This window comes from Hypanus sabinus, chromosome 12, assembly GCF_030144855.1.
Source record: "Hypanus sabinus isolate sHypSab1 chromosome 12, sHypSab1.hap1, whole genome shotgun sequence".
Taxonomy (NCBI): Eukaryota; Metazoa; Chordata; class Chondrichthyes; order Myliobatiformes; family Dasyatidae; genus Hypanus; species Hypanus sabinus.
Window position 1 is genome coordinate 78,011,686 of NC_082717.1, and position 14,953 is coordinate 78,026,638.

General features: G+C 38.9%; 1 protein-coding gene across 2 annotated transcripts in view; it reads right to left on the reverse strand.

The window, feature by feature from the left end:
- The window catches only part of crls1 (cardiolipin synthase 1), a 77,561-nt gene continuing 62,608 nt past the window's right edge, over positions 1 to 14,953 (reverse strand). For both annotated transcript variants that reach the window (XM_059986254.1, XM_059986253.1), the window contains one exon: positions 1 to 1,545. In XM_059986254.1, the coding sequence (XP_059842237.1) occupies positions 1,441 to 1,545 (105 nt within the window). In that variant the 3' untranslated portion in view covers positions 1 to 1,440. The remainder of the gene's footprint in view (positions 1,546 to 14,953) is intronic.

The following is a 14,953-nucleotide window of genomic DNA, read 5'->3' on the forward strand; positions in this document are numbered from 1 at the left end:
TTTTATTGAATTCCTTTTTGAGATTTATCATTGAATCCATTTTCACCATCCTATTAAACAATGCATTCCTGATTTAAAAAATGCAAAAATAATTCTGACAACCAATGGGATTATTTTACTGTAAAATTGGTTTAATTTCAACTATCTAAAATTGCAATAATCAGTTTTTAAAAATCAATTCACCAATACATCTTATCCTCAACTTGTAACGTTCTGAGTTCAAAAACAGCATTACATTGAAAACAAATGCAGAAGTACAGTACCATATAGATAGCATCATCCCAAATAATTTACCATTTGAAGATGGAAACAAAATTCAACACAGAAACAAGTAATTTCCCCAAAGAAGATCTTCAGTAAATCTAAGAGAGGCAAGATAAAAAGGACAACAGATGCTACTTTTAAAGATAACTAAGGGTGAACAGGCCTAAAAATCTTAAGCACACGAGAGACCCACTTGTGAACTTTCATTGAAGGTCAGATTATATATGAATACAGAATTTTCTTTTAATAGCTAGAGTTCCTGCCTTTCATGAGAATCTTACATCATTTAAAATCCATGGAGAAAACCACACACTGGTGACAGTGAATTAAAAAACAGCTCTTGCCCTCAGTCACAAAAGCAAAGGCCAAATAAACAGCTGATACAATCTTCGTGAGCTGCACTCTGAAAAATGTCAGGTTACAACTCGTCTGAAAGCACCAATAGGGCATTAGAATGCAATGGGGAGAAAGATCTATAGGTGAGAAGTGGAATACCGTAGATCAGGTGCAGACACAGGAGATGAACCAACAAGAGGCAACAAAGAGCAAATGAAGCTGTTGGTGACAGGGCAAAGGGAAACAATGGCAGAAAGGTGAACTGGGCGATGCAAAGACAGAAGTGAGCAGTGCCTTCGGTGTTGCATCTTGCTAAGGCTTTTGCATGTATCCATTCATACAGATTACTTGGATTAAGAATTCGAAAACGAATTACCTGCAGAGTAACAAATCACATTCAACAATGCAGTGTTTGATAGAACTACTGCACAGTGTGCAATATCATTAAAAACAATTCCACTATGCTGCCCAATATTTTGTATCCTTTGCCTTACTGTTTCAGCGACAGACAAGATCTCCAATGGTATGAAATATACACTGCATCAGCTTGATTTTTAAGAAAACAACTAAAGTTCATTTTTATAGCAGTTTGACTACATCAGCTAGGCAACATGCAAATAATTATTTTGTGATTAATTTCATATAGTGATGGAAACACAAAAGAAATTGCAAAACCATAGATGAAAGAAATCCATAGTTTTTATTTTTATTATTAAATTTGTATCTTTTGATGGGAAAAAATCTATATATATCTACATAATTTTAATCAATGTCTCTTTAGCATAAAAACCAAGATCCTCTTCCTGCATTGTTGTGCCGATTCCAGAATTCACTGGCCAACTATAAAGAACTATTCACTTCACCCGATTCAAAACTTGCACAGCATTTTTGCCGTGAGTGTAGTAACTGCATCCTGATGCAACCGTTGTCAAGGCTGTGACATACCTGGAACAGAAAGAATGAGAATCAGCATCTGATTACTTCTTTTAATCAAAATATTAAGAGTTTGTACTCATCTTGAACAAAACCTACTTTATTAGTTAACAGGTACATTTAAATAACACTATTTATAAAATGATATAGCTCAAAGGATTTTACAAATAATATTAGGCCAGTAAGGACTGGGAAATAAACAAGTGAACAAATAGATTTTAATGAACGGGAGGATGAAACACATGCCAATGTGTGTGTGATTACGAGGAGACACAGCTTTGGAGCAGTAATTACAAAGTTTATGATTGGCATTGGTATAAAGAAGGTTAGAGCTGGGAGTTTGTAGAGTTGGACAAGATTCTGCAGATATAGTGCAGCGATGGCAAAGTAGATGAGAATTTTTAAACTCTAGTGTTCTTAGATCAGAAACCTACAATATATTGGTTAGTGTGCAGAATTGTTTTTACGAACAGGAATAGTCCCCAATGGGAAAATTAGAAAATTATTTTATTAAATGCTAAATATGTTGGCAGTTCATTGTAGCATTAGGTTTCAGGGTCAATGACAATGTCTTTCAAATGAGATATTAAACTGCCAGCCTCAACTGCACCTAGAAAGGCACAAGCAAATTTCACAAATAACTTTCCTTTCTGGCAAGCCATTTTACCCTGGAAACTTCAGTACTTTGTTGACATTTAAAACACTACCAACTCATTGTGTCTCTTCTGGTTCTACCATATTTTAATTTCAATATCTATTTTATTTCCCTTTAAACATCTTTACTCCTCTCCAACACAAAGACCTGATGATTCATAAGATCATCCACATTATTTAACGGTACCAGTTGGCTAAAGCTTGATCAGAGATAGTACAGGATTATAGAGCAGAGAAATAGGTCGTGCTGCATTGTCCCTGATACACAACATCTGTTTAAGTGCAACGATTCTGCCTCACTGTCTTCAGTTTCCACAAACCATTTCCAATCACTCTGCTCTCCCTGCAGCCAATTGCTGTTGCTGTTTGCTTAGTTAGTTGCCTCTTTGCTCTGTATATCCCTGTTGTTGGTTCTTCCTAAACAATCTGCATAGCTTTCACCCTTACAGGTTCTTGAGCTTTATCCTGCTGGGTCAACACACAGTTTGCTAGATTCACTGGAATCCAGACCACGTTGCTGTCTGCCACCCCTCAGCTCTCACTAATGGGGTTCACTCTCACTTTGTTGTGCCTTCCAAGTCAGTTCATCGTTCACCCTATCTAGTGCGGGCTCATCATCATGTCCTTTACCCCAATTGCAAACATTCTCCATGTTTCACCCCAAAGCCTTGCACAATTAAAATTTCAAAAATGAATCATTCTAGAGATGCTGCCTTATTAATGGAGACTTACTAAAGAGTAAGGGATGGATGAAAACAAACGAGAGTAACATTTTAAATAGACAAGAGCAGAGGAGCCTGGCTGCATTAACAAGGCAAATGTTCTGAAGATAACGCTAGACATTTGGAAGTATATTAGCTGTTGTTACAGCAAACCTTTAAAAAAAAACTGTCAATATTAAGTTTCTGGTCACAAGGTGTTCAGACCTAATGGAGAAGGGGATGAAGAGGGTGTTGTCAATATTGGTTAAAGGAACAGATGGCAGCAAAAAAACTAGCAAATACTCTATTTTTTAGTGTATAAGAACTGCAAAAGAACACTTAAGAAGAAAATCAGGAGGGCTAAATAAAAGATTTTGTAGATGATAATGTTGTAAACTGGATTAGCAAATCTGTAGATGAAATCAAGCTTTGAGGCATAGTTGACAGCAAAAAAAGTCATCAAAGCTTGCAACAGTATTTAAACCAGCTGGAAAAAATGGACTGAAAAATGGCAGATAGAATTTAATGCAAACAAATGTGAGGAGTTTACCTCTAGGAGGAGAAGCCAGGATAGGACTTACATGGAGAAGGGCAAAGTATTGGAGTGAAGTGAACAGAGGTGTCTGGGAGTACAGATCCAAAAATTCTTGAAAGTAGATAGGAATTGTAAAGAGAGCTTTTGGCATACGAGCTTTCTTAAATCAAAATGTTGAGTACAAAGTTCAGAGTAAAACTATCAAAGTACATATATACAACCCTGAGATTCATTTTCTGGTGGGGATTTGCAGACAATGTTTGTCTGTCATGTTGGGTGCAGTCTTTCATTAATTCTATTGTATTTACTGTGAATCCCTTCAAGAAAATGAATCTCAGTTGTATATGGCGATATATATATATTTATATGTACTTCTTGTATTTGCACCACTTGTCTTGCACAACCAATGTGCAAATACAAAAAAGGAAGTAATTATTATAATAATAAATAAACAATAAATATCGAGAATGTGAGATAAGAGTCTTGAAAATGAGTCCATAGGTTGTGGGAACAGTTCAGTGATGGTGCGGGTGAAGTTAAGTAAAATTACAAGAGCCTGATGGTGGGTCCTGGAGCTTCTGTACCCCCTTCCTGATGGCAGCAGCGAGAACAGAGCATGGCCTAGATTATGGGGGTCCTTGATGATGGATGTTCCTTTCCTACGACAGTGCTCCATGTAAATGTGCTCAATGGTGCAGAGGGTTTTATCAATGATGGACACGGCCATATCAACTACCTTTTCTAGGCTCTTCCATTCAAGGGCACTGGTGTTCAAACTGTGATACAACCAGTCAACAAAGTCTCCACCACACATCTATAACAATTTGTCAAATTTTAGGTAACACAAAGTCTTTGCAAACTTGAAAGAAAGTAGAGAGGCTGCTGTGCTTTCATAATGGCACTTCTCTGTTGGACCCAGGACAGATCCTCTGAAATGGTAACTCTATGGAATTTAAAGTTGCTGATCCTCTTGACCTCCGAACCCCCAATGAAGACTGGCTCATGGACCTCTGGTTTCTTCCTCCTTTAATCAATAATCAGCTCCTTGGTACAGGAATTGGGATGTTATGCTGAAATTGTATAAGATGATGGTGAGGCCTAATTTGCAGAATTGTGTACACTAATGGTCACCTACCTGCAGAAAAAACATCAGTCTGATTGAAAGGGTACCAAGAAAATTTACAAGGATGTTGCCAGGATGTGAGGAAATGCATTATGGGGAAAGGTTAAATAGATTAGGAATTTATTCCCTGGACTGCAAGATAAATTCACTAGAGATTTGATAGAGGTATACAAAATTATGAAGGGTATAGACAGGGTAAATACAAACAAGCTTTTGCCACTGAGGTTCTATGAGACTAGGTCATGGATTAAGGGTTAAAGGTGAAGTGTTTAAGGGGAACATAAGCGGACAATTCTTCACTCAGAGTGGTGAAAGCTGCCATTAGAAGTGGTGGTTGCATGTTCAATTCAACATTTAGGAGGTATTTGGAGAAGTACATGAATGGGAGGGGTATGATGGGCAATGGTTCAAGTGTGGGTCAATGGGGCAATAATATTTTGGCACAGACAGAAGAAATTGATGTACATGCCATCAAGTTGGAGGCTACCCATCAAGTTGAGGTGTTGTTCCTACAACCTGAATTTTGCATTGTGCCATAAAGGTCATGAAGAGACATATCAGAATGGGAAATGGGAAGCCAAATTTAAATAGTTAGACACTGGGAGATCATGCCTTTTGCAGCAGACAGGGAGGTGTTCAACAAAGCATTTCCCTCCTGCTCCTTCAGCCTTTTCTTTCAATATATATTTTATTCACAGGACAGTCCAAACCATGTAAATGCAGAGTACTGTTTATTGCTCTATCATTCATACACAAAATTAAAACATTTGGATTTAACGCTTGTGTTGCTAGCAGGGTCCCAGACTGATTCACACTGCACTTTCTTACTGTTCTACTTCCCCTACACCTTGTGAGCTCTGACATCATGGCAGAACCACTGCTGTTTCACCCTGCCATATCCACATCCACAGCACTTTAACTGGTCCACTGCAAATGATTCCTTCTCCTTCCCACTTATCTTAATGTCCGCAACCAATGCTCTTTAGTCAGATCCCTCATGCTTACACTGCCAACTCCATAGAGAAGTACAGAAAAGGGCCCTTTGGCACATCTAGTCCATGCTGAAATCATTTAAGTCGCCTACTCCCTTCGACCTGCACCAGGACCATTGCACTCCATACCCCTACTATCCATGTGCCATTCCAAACTTCTCTTAAACAGTGAAATCAAGCTGCACCATTTGTGTTGGCAGCTCTTTTCACACTCTCACAACCCTCGAAGTGAAGAAGTTTCCCCTCATGTTCCCCTTAATCTTTTCACATTTCACACTTAACCCATGACCTCTGGTTGCAGTCCCACCCAACCGCAGTGGAACCCTTGCCTAATACATTGTCACTGAATTTTGTCAGGTCAACATTATTTCATTTCTGCCTCACCCATCCGTGCCCACAACTACCTCACATGTTAGATTCCACTTCAATCATCCTGCTCTCCCTGTAGCCGATTACTGTTGTTATTTCCTGGTTAGTTGCTTTTTTGTTATGTCTATGCTGCTTCTTGTCACCCTGTCCACACCCAGTCTGTCAGATCCACTCCAGATCATGCTGCACTCTCCGCCCAAAGTCCACTGCTCCTGTAACCCACTTGCTTTCCTCTGTTTTCTCGTCCTGTCTATATCTCACATTGCCTTACACCTTTTCATGTGGCCTGCTCCACTTCCCAACACCCCATTCTTCCTACTTCATCCCAAGTCCTTTTACTACTTTGCAAACTCTTGGTTCACAGTTGCTTTGCTGTCAGATCCACTTTGCCATCTCCCATTCAGGTCCGTCTGAGCTCCATCCTGCTCTCTCCCTTTCAGCTTCACACCAAGCTGACCAGGGACACAACCATCACTACCGAGTTCACGCTAAGTTTACCAGATCTATTCCAAGTCACGCTGCTCCCTCTATTTGCCTTCCTGCCGCTCACTGTCACTGAGCTCTGCGACACTCACTTCACTTCACTGTGCCTTCTCAGATCGTTGTTGTTTCACCCTACTTGGTACACCTGCTCTTCACCTTACACCTCACTGCCTGCCCCACTTCCAGACATCCAATTCACCTTGAGGCCTTGTGCAATTAAAATCTCAAACGAGGAGAGGAGGATGCAGTCACTCTACAAATATTGCCTTATAATGGACACTTATTAAATGGGAAGGAATGTTTGGAAGCAAAACTAAGGAAGATATTAAATAGACAAGAACGGGGGATCCTGGCTCAACTTAATATATAAAATATATTCATGTACAGTTTAGTGAAAAAGGAAATTGTTCTAGAGACAATGTTAGACATGAGGAAGCATGATTTACTACCTGTTTCTCAATCTTTAAAAAAAGCAGAACTGGTAACCTAAAGTTACTGGCCACCACAACCTTCAGACCAGGTGGAGAGGGTGACAAAAGGATTATGGCAAGATAGTTGAAGGAACAATGTCAAAATGAATGACATTAAAAAATTGAAAATAAAACAAGGGTTGAACTAAAGAGCAAAACAAAATTACCATCATAAACTGCATGGTTAGAAAATGACAGATGTCTAAAACTGGTAAAGACATTAGCACAATTATAATATTGAAGGATTGCTCAGCATTACAGGGCAAAGAATTCCCATCTACATTCAAAAATAGTTTTAACCAATACATAGTAAGCTAAACAAAAGGATAGGACATCCCGGATTTGCTTTTAGGGAATGAAGCTGAGTGGATGGGTACAAGGATGAAACTTTTTGTAATTATGATCATAATTCAACCAGATGTAGTATTGTTCCTGAAAACCATTACTGAGCAAAAGTTTCTAAGTCAGGGTAATATTAATTTTATCCGATGATTTAGCAAAACTGGACAAAAACTGTTATTTGAAGGTAAGTTCTCTAAATGTTAGTGAAATAAAAAAAAACAATTAAACATAATTCACTACTTTTACTACCATTAAAATTGGGTAAATGCTCTAAGGCTTTTGGCAGGAATTGTGCTTACTATAGCTAGGTATTTAATGGACATGGAACATGATGGGCTGAAGGGCCTACTTGATGACTACCACTGCCACTCAAACTACAGCTTTAGCTCATATGATTCTTTGAACTAGTGCAAATGTCCCTCTGCATCTCGATGAGGCAAGTGCAGCATAGGCATGATGGAAAGTCAAATAATGACTCTCACTGGCATACCAAGCCAATCACTTCACTCAGTATGTTGACAGAGTATAACAAGGAACTGATCAGGTAGAAACTATGTAGGAAAACATTTCAGTGATAATTTGATGTTCTTCATTTGAGCAGGATGGTAACAGAGGTATTAATTTTTATAATGGACACATACTAAATGGGGGGAGGGGTGGAAGCAGAACAAAACAATGCTTAAACAAGAAAATGGGAGCCTGGCTGCACTCATGATACAACAGATAAATGCAGAGTTTACCTGAACAAGGCAAAGGTTCTGAAAATTATATTAGATATAAGAACATAAGAGAAAGGAACAGGAGTAGGCCAATTGGCCCCTCAAGCCTGCTCCGCCATTCAACAAGATCATGGCTGATCCAATCTTAACTCTAGTTTTCACCAAATCCCACAAGGCAACAGTGCCAACCAACAGGGCACCATGCCGCCCATTTTATTTTATTATTCATCCCGCCCAAATCCATGTGATCACCCTGGGGAGAAAAAAACGATTTGCCAATTGAGGAGAAAAAATCTGGAAAATTCCTCTCCAAACCCATCCAGGCTATCGAAAACTGGTCCAGGAGATCACATGGCTGATCTAAACCTAGCCTCATGTCCACTTACCTGCTCGCTCACCGTATCCCCTAATGCCATTTTTATCCAGGAAAATGTCTATCTCCGTTTTGAATTTATTGAGTGTAGTAGCTTCCACAGCTCTCTGGGGCAGTAGATTCCACAGCCCCACTATCCTCTGAGTGAAGAAATTTCTCCTCATCTCAGTCCTGGAACAGCATCCCCTTATTTTAAGATTATGCCCCCTAGTCCTAGTTTCACCCATCATTGGGAACATTCTCCCTGCATCCACCCGATCAAGCCCCTTCACAATCTTATATGTTTCAATAAGATCGCCTCTCATTCTTCGGAACTCCAATGAGTAGAGTCCCAATCTACTCAACCTCTCATCGTACATCAACCCACCCATCCCCGGAATTAACCTAGTGAACCTTCTCTGCACTGCCTCGAGAGCCAGTATGTCCTTTCTTAAATATGGACACCAGAACTGCACACAGTACTCCAGGTGTGGTCTCACCAATACCCGGTACAACTGCAGTAAGACCTCCCTGTTCTTATACTCCATCCCCCTAGCAATAAAAGCCAGCATTCCACTGGCCTTCTTGACCACCTGCTGCACTTGCATACTAACTTTTTGTGTTTCCTGCACCAGGACCCCCAGATCCCTTTGCACAGAAGCACTTTCCAGTTTCTCTCCATTTAGATAATAACTTGCTCTATTATTTTTCCTGCCTAAGTGCAAGACCTCACAATTGTCAGTATTATATTTCATCTGCCAAATGTCTGCCCAATCACTCAGCCTATCTATGTCCCCCTGCAGGGTTTCAATGTCATCCGCACTCATTACACTCCCTCCCATCTTTGTGTCATCAGCAAACTTCAATACGTTGCACTTAGTCCCTTTCTCCAAATCATTAATATAAATTGTAAAGAGTTGGGGTCCCAACACCGACCCCTGCGGAACACCACTCGTCACCAACTGCCAGTCTGAGAATAAACCATTTATCCCAACTCTCTGTTTTCTGTTAGAAAGCCAATCCTCCACCCATGCCAGAATATTACCCCCAATCCCATGATTTTTTACTTTAAGTAATAATCTTTGGTGTGGCACCTTGTCAAATGCCTTTTGGAAGTCCAAATACACCACATCCACTGGTTCCCCTTTATCTACCCTATATGTTATGTCCTCAAAGAACTCCAACAAATTTGTCAAACATGACTTCCCTTTTGTAAAGCCATGCTGACTTTGTCCTATTAAGCTATGTTTATCCAAATGCCCTGTTACTGTTTCCTTAATTATCGATTCCAACATTTTGCCAACCACAGATGTTAGGCTAACTGGCCTATAATTCCCAGCCGTCTGTCTATTGCCCTTTTTAAATAAAGGAGTTATATTAGCATTTTTCCAATCTGCCGGGACCATTGCCGAGTCCAGCGAGTTTTGAAAAATTATCACTAATGCATCCACAATCCTGACCGCCACTTCCCTTAAGACCCTAAGATGCAAGCCATCCGGTCCAGGGGATTTATCCACCTTCAGTCCCATTAATTTATCAAGTACCATTTCCTTGGTGATTTGAATCGTAGTTAGCTTCTCTCCCCCTAGAGCCCCGTGTTTATCCAGTGTTGAGATATTTTGAGTGTCCTCTACTGTAAATACTAATACAACATATTTGTTCAGCATTTCCGCCATCTCCATGTCCACTACCATTAATTTCCCGGCCTCATCTTCTAGGGGACCAACATTTACTTTAGCCACCCTTTTTCTTTTTATGTAACTATAAAAACTCTTACTATCTGCTTTTATGTTTTTCGCCAATTTACTTTCATAATCTATCTTCCCCTTCTTAATCAATCTTTTTGTTATTTGCTACTGATCTTTAAAAGCTTCTTGATCTTCAATCTTTCCACTAGATTTAGCTACCTTATATAACTTTCTTTTTAGTTGTATACTTTGCTTTATTTCTTTACTTAGCCACGGATAACTATTTTTTCTTTTACACCCTTTTTTCTTCAGTGGAATATATTTTTCTTAATAGTTGTAAAATGACTCTTTAAATATACACCACTGATCAAGTACCGATCTACCCTTTAATCTATTTTCCCAATCCATCTTAAGCAATTCCGCTCTCATACCATCATAGTCTCCTTTATTTAAGCTCAGTACGCTTGTTTGAGATCCAACCCTCTCATCCTCTAATTGAATATGTGGGTCTATTTATCCATTGATCCTCCATCTAGCCTGCTTCAGAATCTTTTCCAGTCCTGAATTTGCCTTATTTCTTTATCTCTTTTACTACAAGTTAATATTCTAGTTACAAATCCAACATCCTAAACAATAAACACTTCTATCCAACTTTATACTGTTATATTTACCAAGGGACACACTCCCTGCCACGCACAGATACTTTGATTGAAACCCAAAGTTAGTATAATTCTAAATGTTAAAATGTTATTTTAAAACTACCAACCAGATTCATCAACCATATCACGTGCTGGCCAAAAAATAGCATTAAATCAGCACCAGCATTTCATGACAGAAAAGGTATCAGGAAGAGAAATCACTGAGATTGATTCTGAATTATCAAGCCCTAATTCCAATATTTTAAATTCACCAAAAATAAGGCAATTTAAAATAAAACTCAATGACACCATAATATTTTTGGAGGCTAATTTTCAAAAGGTATAATGCCATTCAATGAGAAATTGTCCAGCATTAATTCAATGTCTCATCAGCGTTTTCCTGAATAATAAAATGCCATTACCATTTTATGTACAGGTTGAAGGATTGAGGCATCTCCTACATTTCTCAGATTTCAGCTGCATATAAACAAGCAGTAAACTCAGTTCACTGAGATTCTCCAGACATTACACTGCATGATAAATTCACTATGTCTCTGTGTTGAATGTCACAATGCTGAATGCTTGTCAGATTTCAAGGTTACTGAAGGACAATGTCCAGATACCTCAAATATTCTGCCCTTTCTGTCTGGTCAGTCATATAAACCTTGAATAGCAGAATCCCTCATAAGTATAATTTTCCTAACAAAATGGCCTTTCCAATGCATGATAGTTTACATATGTAATGTTGATCCAATATGAATGTAAATACTACTGGACTGCATGTCATATTTTAAAATTTGTAACATGCCTTTTAAATAGGTATGCTTATCATTAGTTAAATATGCAACTCAGAACCTCAAAGGAGAGTTTTCCCATTTCTTAAAACAAAACTAGCTACAGTTATATAAAATATACTTAAGCATTTTGAATCTTGTCCACGAGAGCAGTCCACCCGCAGAATAGCCAAACCACAGGCAACCACTGGAACTACATGAGATTCTCTATGCAAAGATCAGCTAGCATAATATTGCTCAACTAATCCAAAGCTAAAATTATCATTTGCTTTGGCTGGGAAAATGTGGGCAGCACTGGGTGAGAGACTTTGTTACGCATATTCTGTTCCCACACAGCAAAAATCATTTCTATAATATAAACATCAAATAATTATATGAAACCACAATATCAATAAACTGTAACCTTTAAGGTCTACATTCCCATCCATCTCTCCCACTCCAAAATTTATTAATTTGGCTTCCTTCCAGCCTTTGCTTGCATCACCTCACTTCCTAACAAACACCCTCAATTTGTTCATCTTCAAGCAATAATTCTGAAACACTCTTCTCTTTCAGATACATTTTTCCCCATGTAATATAGTCTTCAACATCGCATCCTACTTGAGAGGCATGAATGCTTTCACCAGTTACCTTTCCCAAGGCCTTTATTCCTCACTTAGTGTCCATCCTTCTCTAACTCACTTGACACTGGCAGTTAGCACACTAAAAGCTGGAAGTATCCAAGCATCATTGCTGAAAACATTGTTGACCTATGATAATTGAATAAGTTTCTGCACAGCAAAATTCACACTGTTTATTCATTTCCATAGATGATGCCTGACCTGCCAAGTTCCTCCAGCATTTTATGTATGTTGCTCTGGATTTTCAGCATCTGCAGAATCTGTGTTTAAGATTCATTTATACTATCTACCATGGGCACCATCAGATCAGAGAGCAATTAGCTGAAAAGACCAGCTACTGCCCAACTTGCCTGATATCCCAACATTTTCTGTTTTTATCCCAATGTATATGGCATTGCAAGGTGTCAAAATAAATTCAATTTTGAATCCGTTCAAATCCACATTCAATCAGTCAAGCAGGCAGAAGAGAAAATCAAGGATGTACATTAATATTGTACATTTACAGTACATCCTTCATTGGTACAGAACATCCCACGACAAAATCCATTTGAAGCAGGAAACCAACTCAAATTTCCTCTGTCTCATAAATTATAACATTTGCTTGACTTACATGGTTAATTTGTTGTACAGTAGCTTTCCAGTCTGAGTTAAGCCACTAACAAAACTCCAGGCACACACAAACTAAGAAGCAAAATCGATGCAGTTTTTCATATGCTCCCAAGATTCTAGTTACAGAATAGAAATAACTGAATCCTGGAAATTAGCTGACAATATGATCAACTGGAAGCAGGATGGGAAAAGATGGTATTAAAAATATTTTGCTATCTTAAAAGGGGAAAGATGGGAAAAAACAATTTTTGATCAGTTTTTTAATGCAAAAAATAGAATATATCATTGCATTAATATCTGCCACCCTACATGTAACACTTAGTTATTTCAATATATGACACTTCTGCAATCAAAAGTACTATCTTTACTGAAGATACCAAACTAACTGAGGTTGGTATCAATCTAGATGCATGTCTCAATAGCTATAAAAGTTTGAAAACTTCCAAATTTCCAAAATCAGCAACCCACTATGCTTGGATCCGCTATCAAACAGATTAACAATCAGTACCAAAGAAACAACTTCATCACCTAGATTTATTTTTAAAAGTTTTCAAAATATCTACTTTCAGAAGGAAAATCAGATAGTAGTTCAATAACAAAATCATTTTCAATAAGTGGATACGAAATATTTAGAAAAGGCAGAACATACACCTAAAATAGCTCTTCAAAGAATGGAGTTCTATTCTTGCTCTGTCCAGGAGGAGGGAGTGAGGGAATCGCAAGAAGTTGATGAAAGGTGATCAAAGACTATGTCAACCATGGTAGAAGGGAAGCTGTGTATCAGGAAAGGAAACTGATATCTCTGAAACAACGTATGGATAGTCTCATTTCAGAACAAATTTATAAAAAGACTGAGCAACTGGGATAATGTAACGTGTCCTTAGAAGGAAGTATAATTAAAAATATCTGGGCTTGAAATGGTCATCTGCTACTTGTGTCTCCCCTGAGGTGGAGGAGAGCTAGACTGGGAAGAGTCAGCGATGGACCATCTCATTGTAACACAAAGAAGGAAACTTGCAGAAAAAAGTAGCAAAATGTGTATCTTAACACCCCTCCCCACCCCAACCCCACCACTGCAGGAAACAACACCAATACACTCATTGACGTACTAGGAAAAAAATAGTCAAAAGGGCTAGAGTCAGTCAGAAACAAAGATTATCCCATGTATTCCACAACAGGGCAGGCCTGGCCCAGACGCATGTTAGTTTCAGTAGTTATATTTTTATTCTGGAGGAAGTGAATGGTGTTGAAGAAATTGTTCAAAGCAAGAATATTATGAACAGACTAGTTTTCAATAAATTAGCAATGTAATGAAATGGATTCACTCTGCTGATCTCATCCTGTAACAAATCCAGCTGACCAGAACTCTTGTTGACTTCCACGGTTCCCTATCAATTATTGCTTATTTATACATCCAACCCAGACCCTGATATTCTGCTCTAAAGTATGGAGAATTTACTCTATTCCTCCAACAGCCATCACACCAATACAAACTAATATTCTCTTCTTAAACCTCTAAAGCAGCTTGCACCCACCTGCACTTCCCATATTTCCTATAACCAACTCGATCTTGCCCTGATTTCAGTAGTCATAGAGAAGTACAGGACAGAAACAGCTACTTCAGCCCATTCTAGTTTGTGCCAAGCTATTTAACCTGCCTAGTCCCAATGATCTGCACTGGGACCACAGCCTTCCATACCCCTACCATCCATGTACCTATCCAAATTTCTCTTAAACGTTGAAATCCGAGCTCACAATCACCAATTGCATTGGCAGCTTGTTCCACACTCTCATAACTCTCCAAGTGAAGAAGTTTCCCCTCATGTTCCCCTTAAACTTTTCACCTTTCACCCTTAACCCATGACCTCTAGTAGTAGTCCTACCTAACCTCAGTGGAAAAGCCTACATGCATTTACCTTACCTATACCCCTCATAATTTTGTATACCCTCATCAACACTTCCCTTAATTTTCTACACTCCAAGGAATAAAGTCCTAACCTATTCAATCATAGAACCATAGAAACCCTACAGCACAGTACAGGCCCTCTGGCCCACAAAGCTGTGCCGAACATGTCCTTACCTTAGGACTACCTAGGCTTACCCATAGCCCTTTATTTTTCTAAGCTCCGTGTACCTATGTATCGTTTCCGTCTCCACCACTGTTGCCAGCAGCCCATCCCACGCACTCACCACTCTCTGCATAAAAGAAAAACTTACCCGAGATCTCCTCTGTACCTACTTGCAAGCACTTTAAAACTATGCCCTCTCGTACTAATCTTTCCTTATAACTCAGGTCCTCCAGACCTGGTAACATCCTTGTAAAGTTTCTCT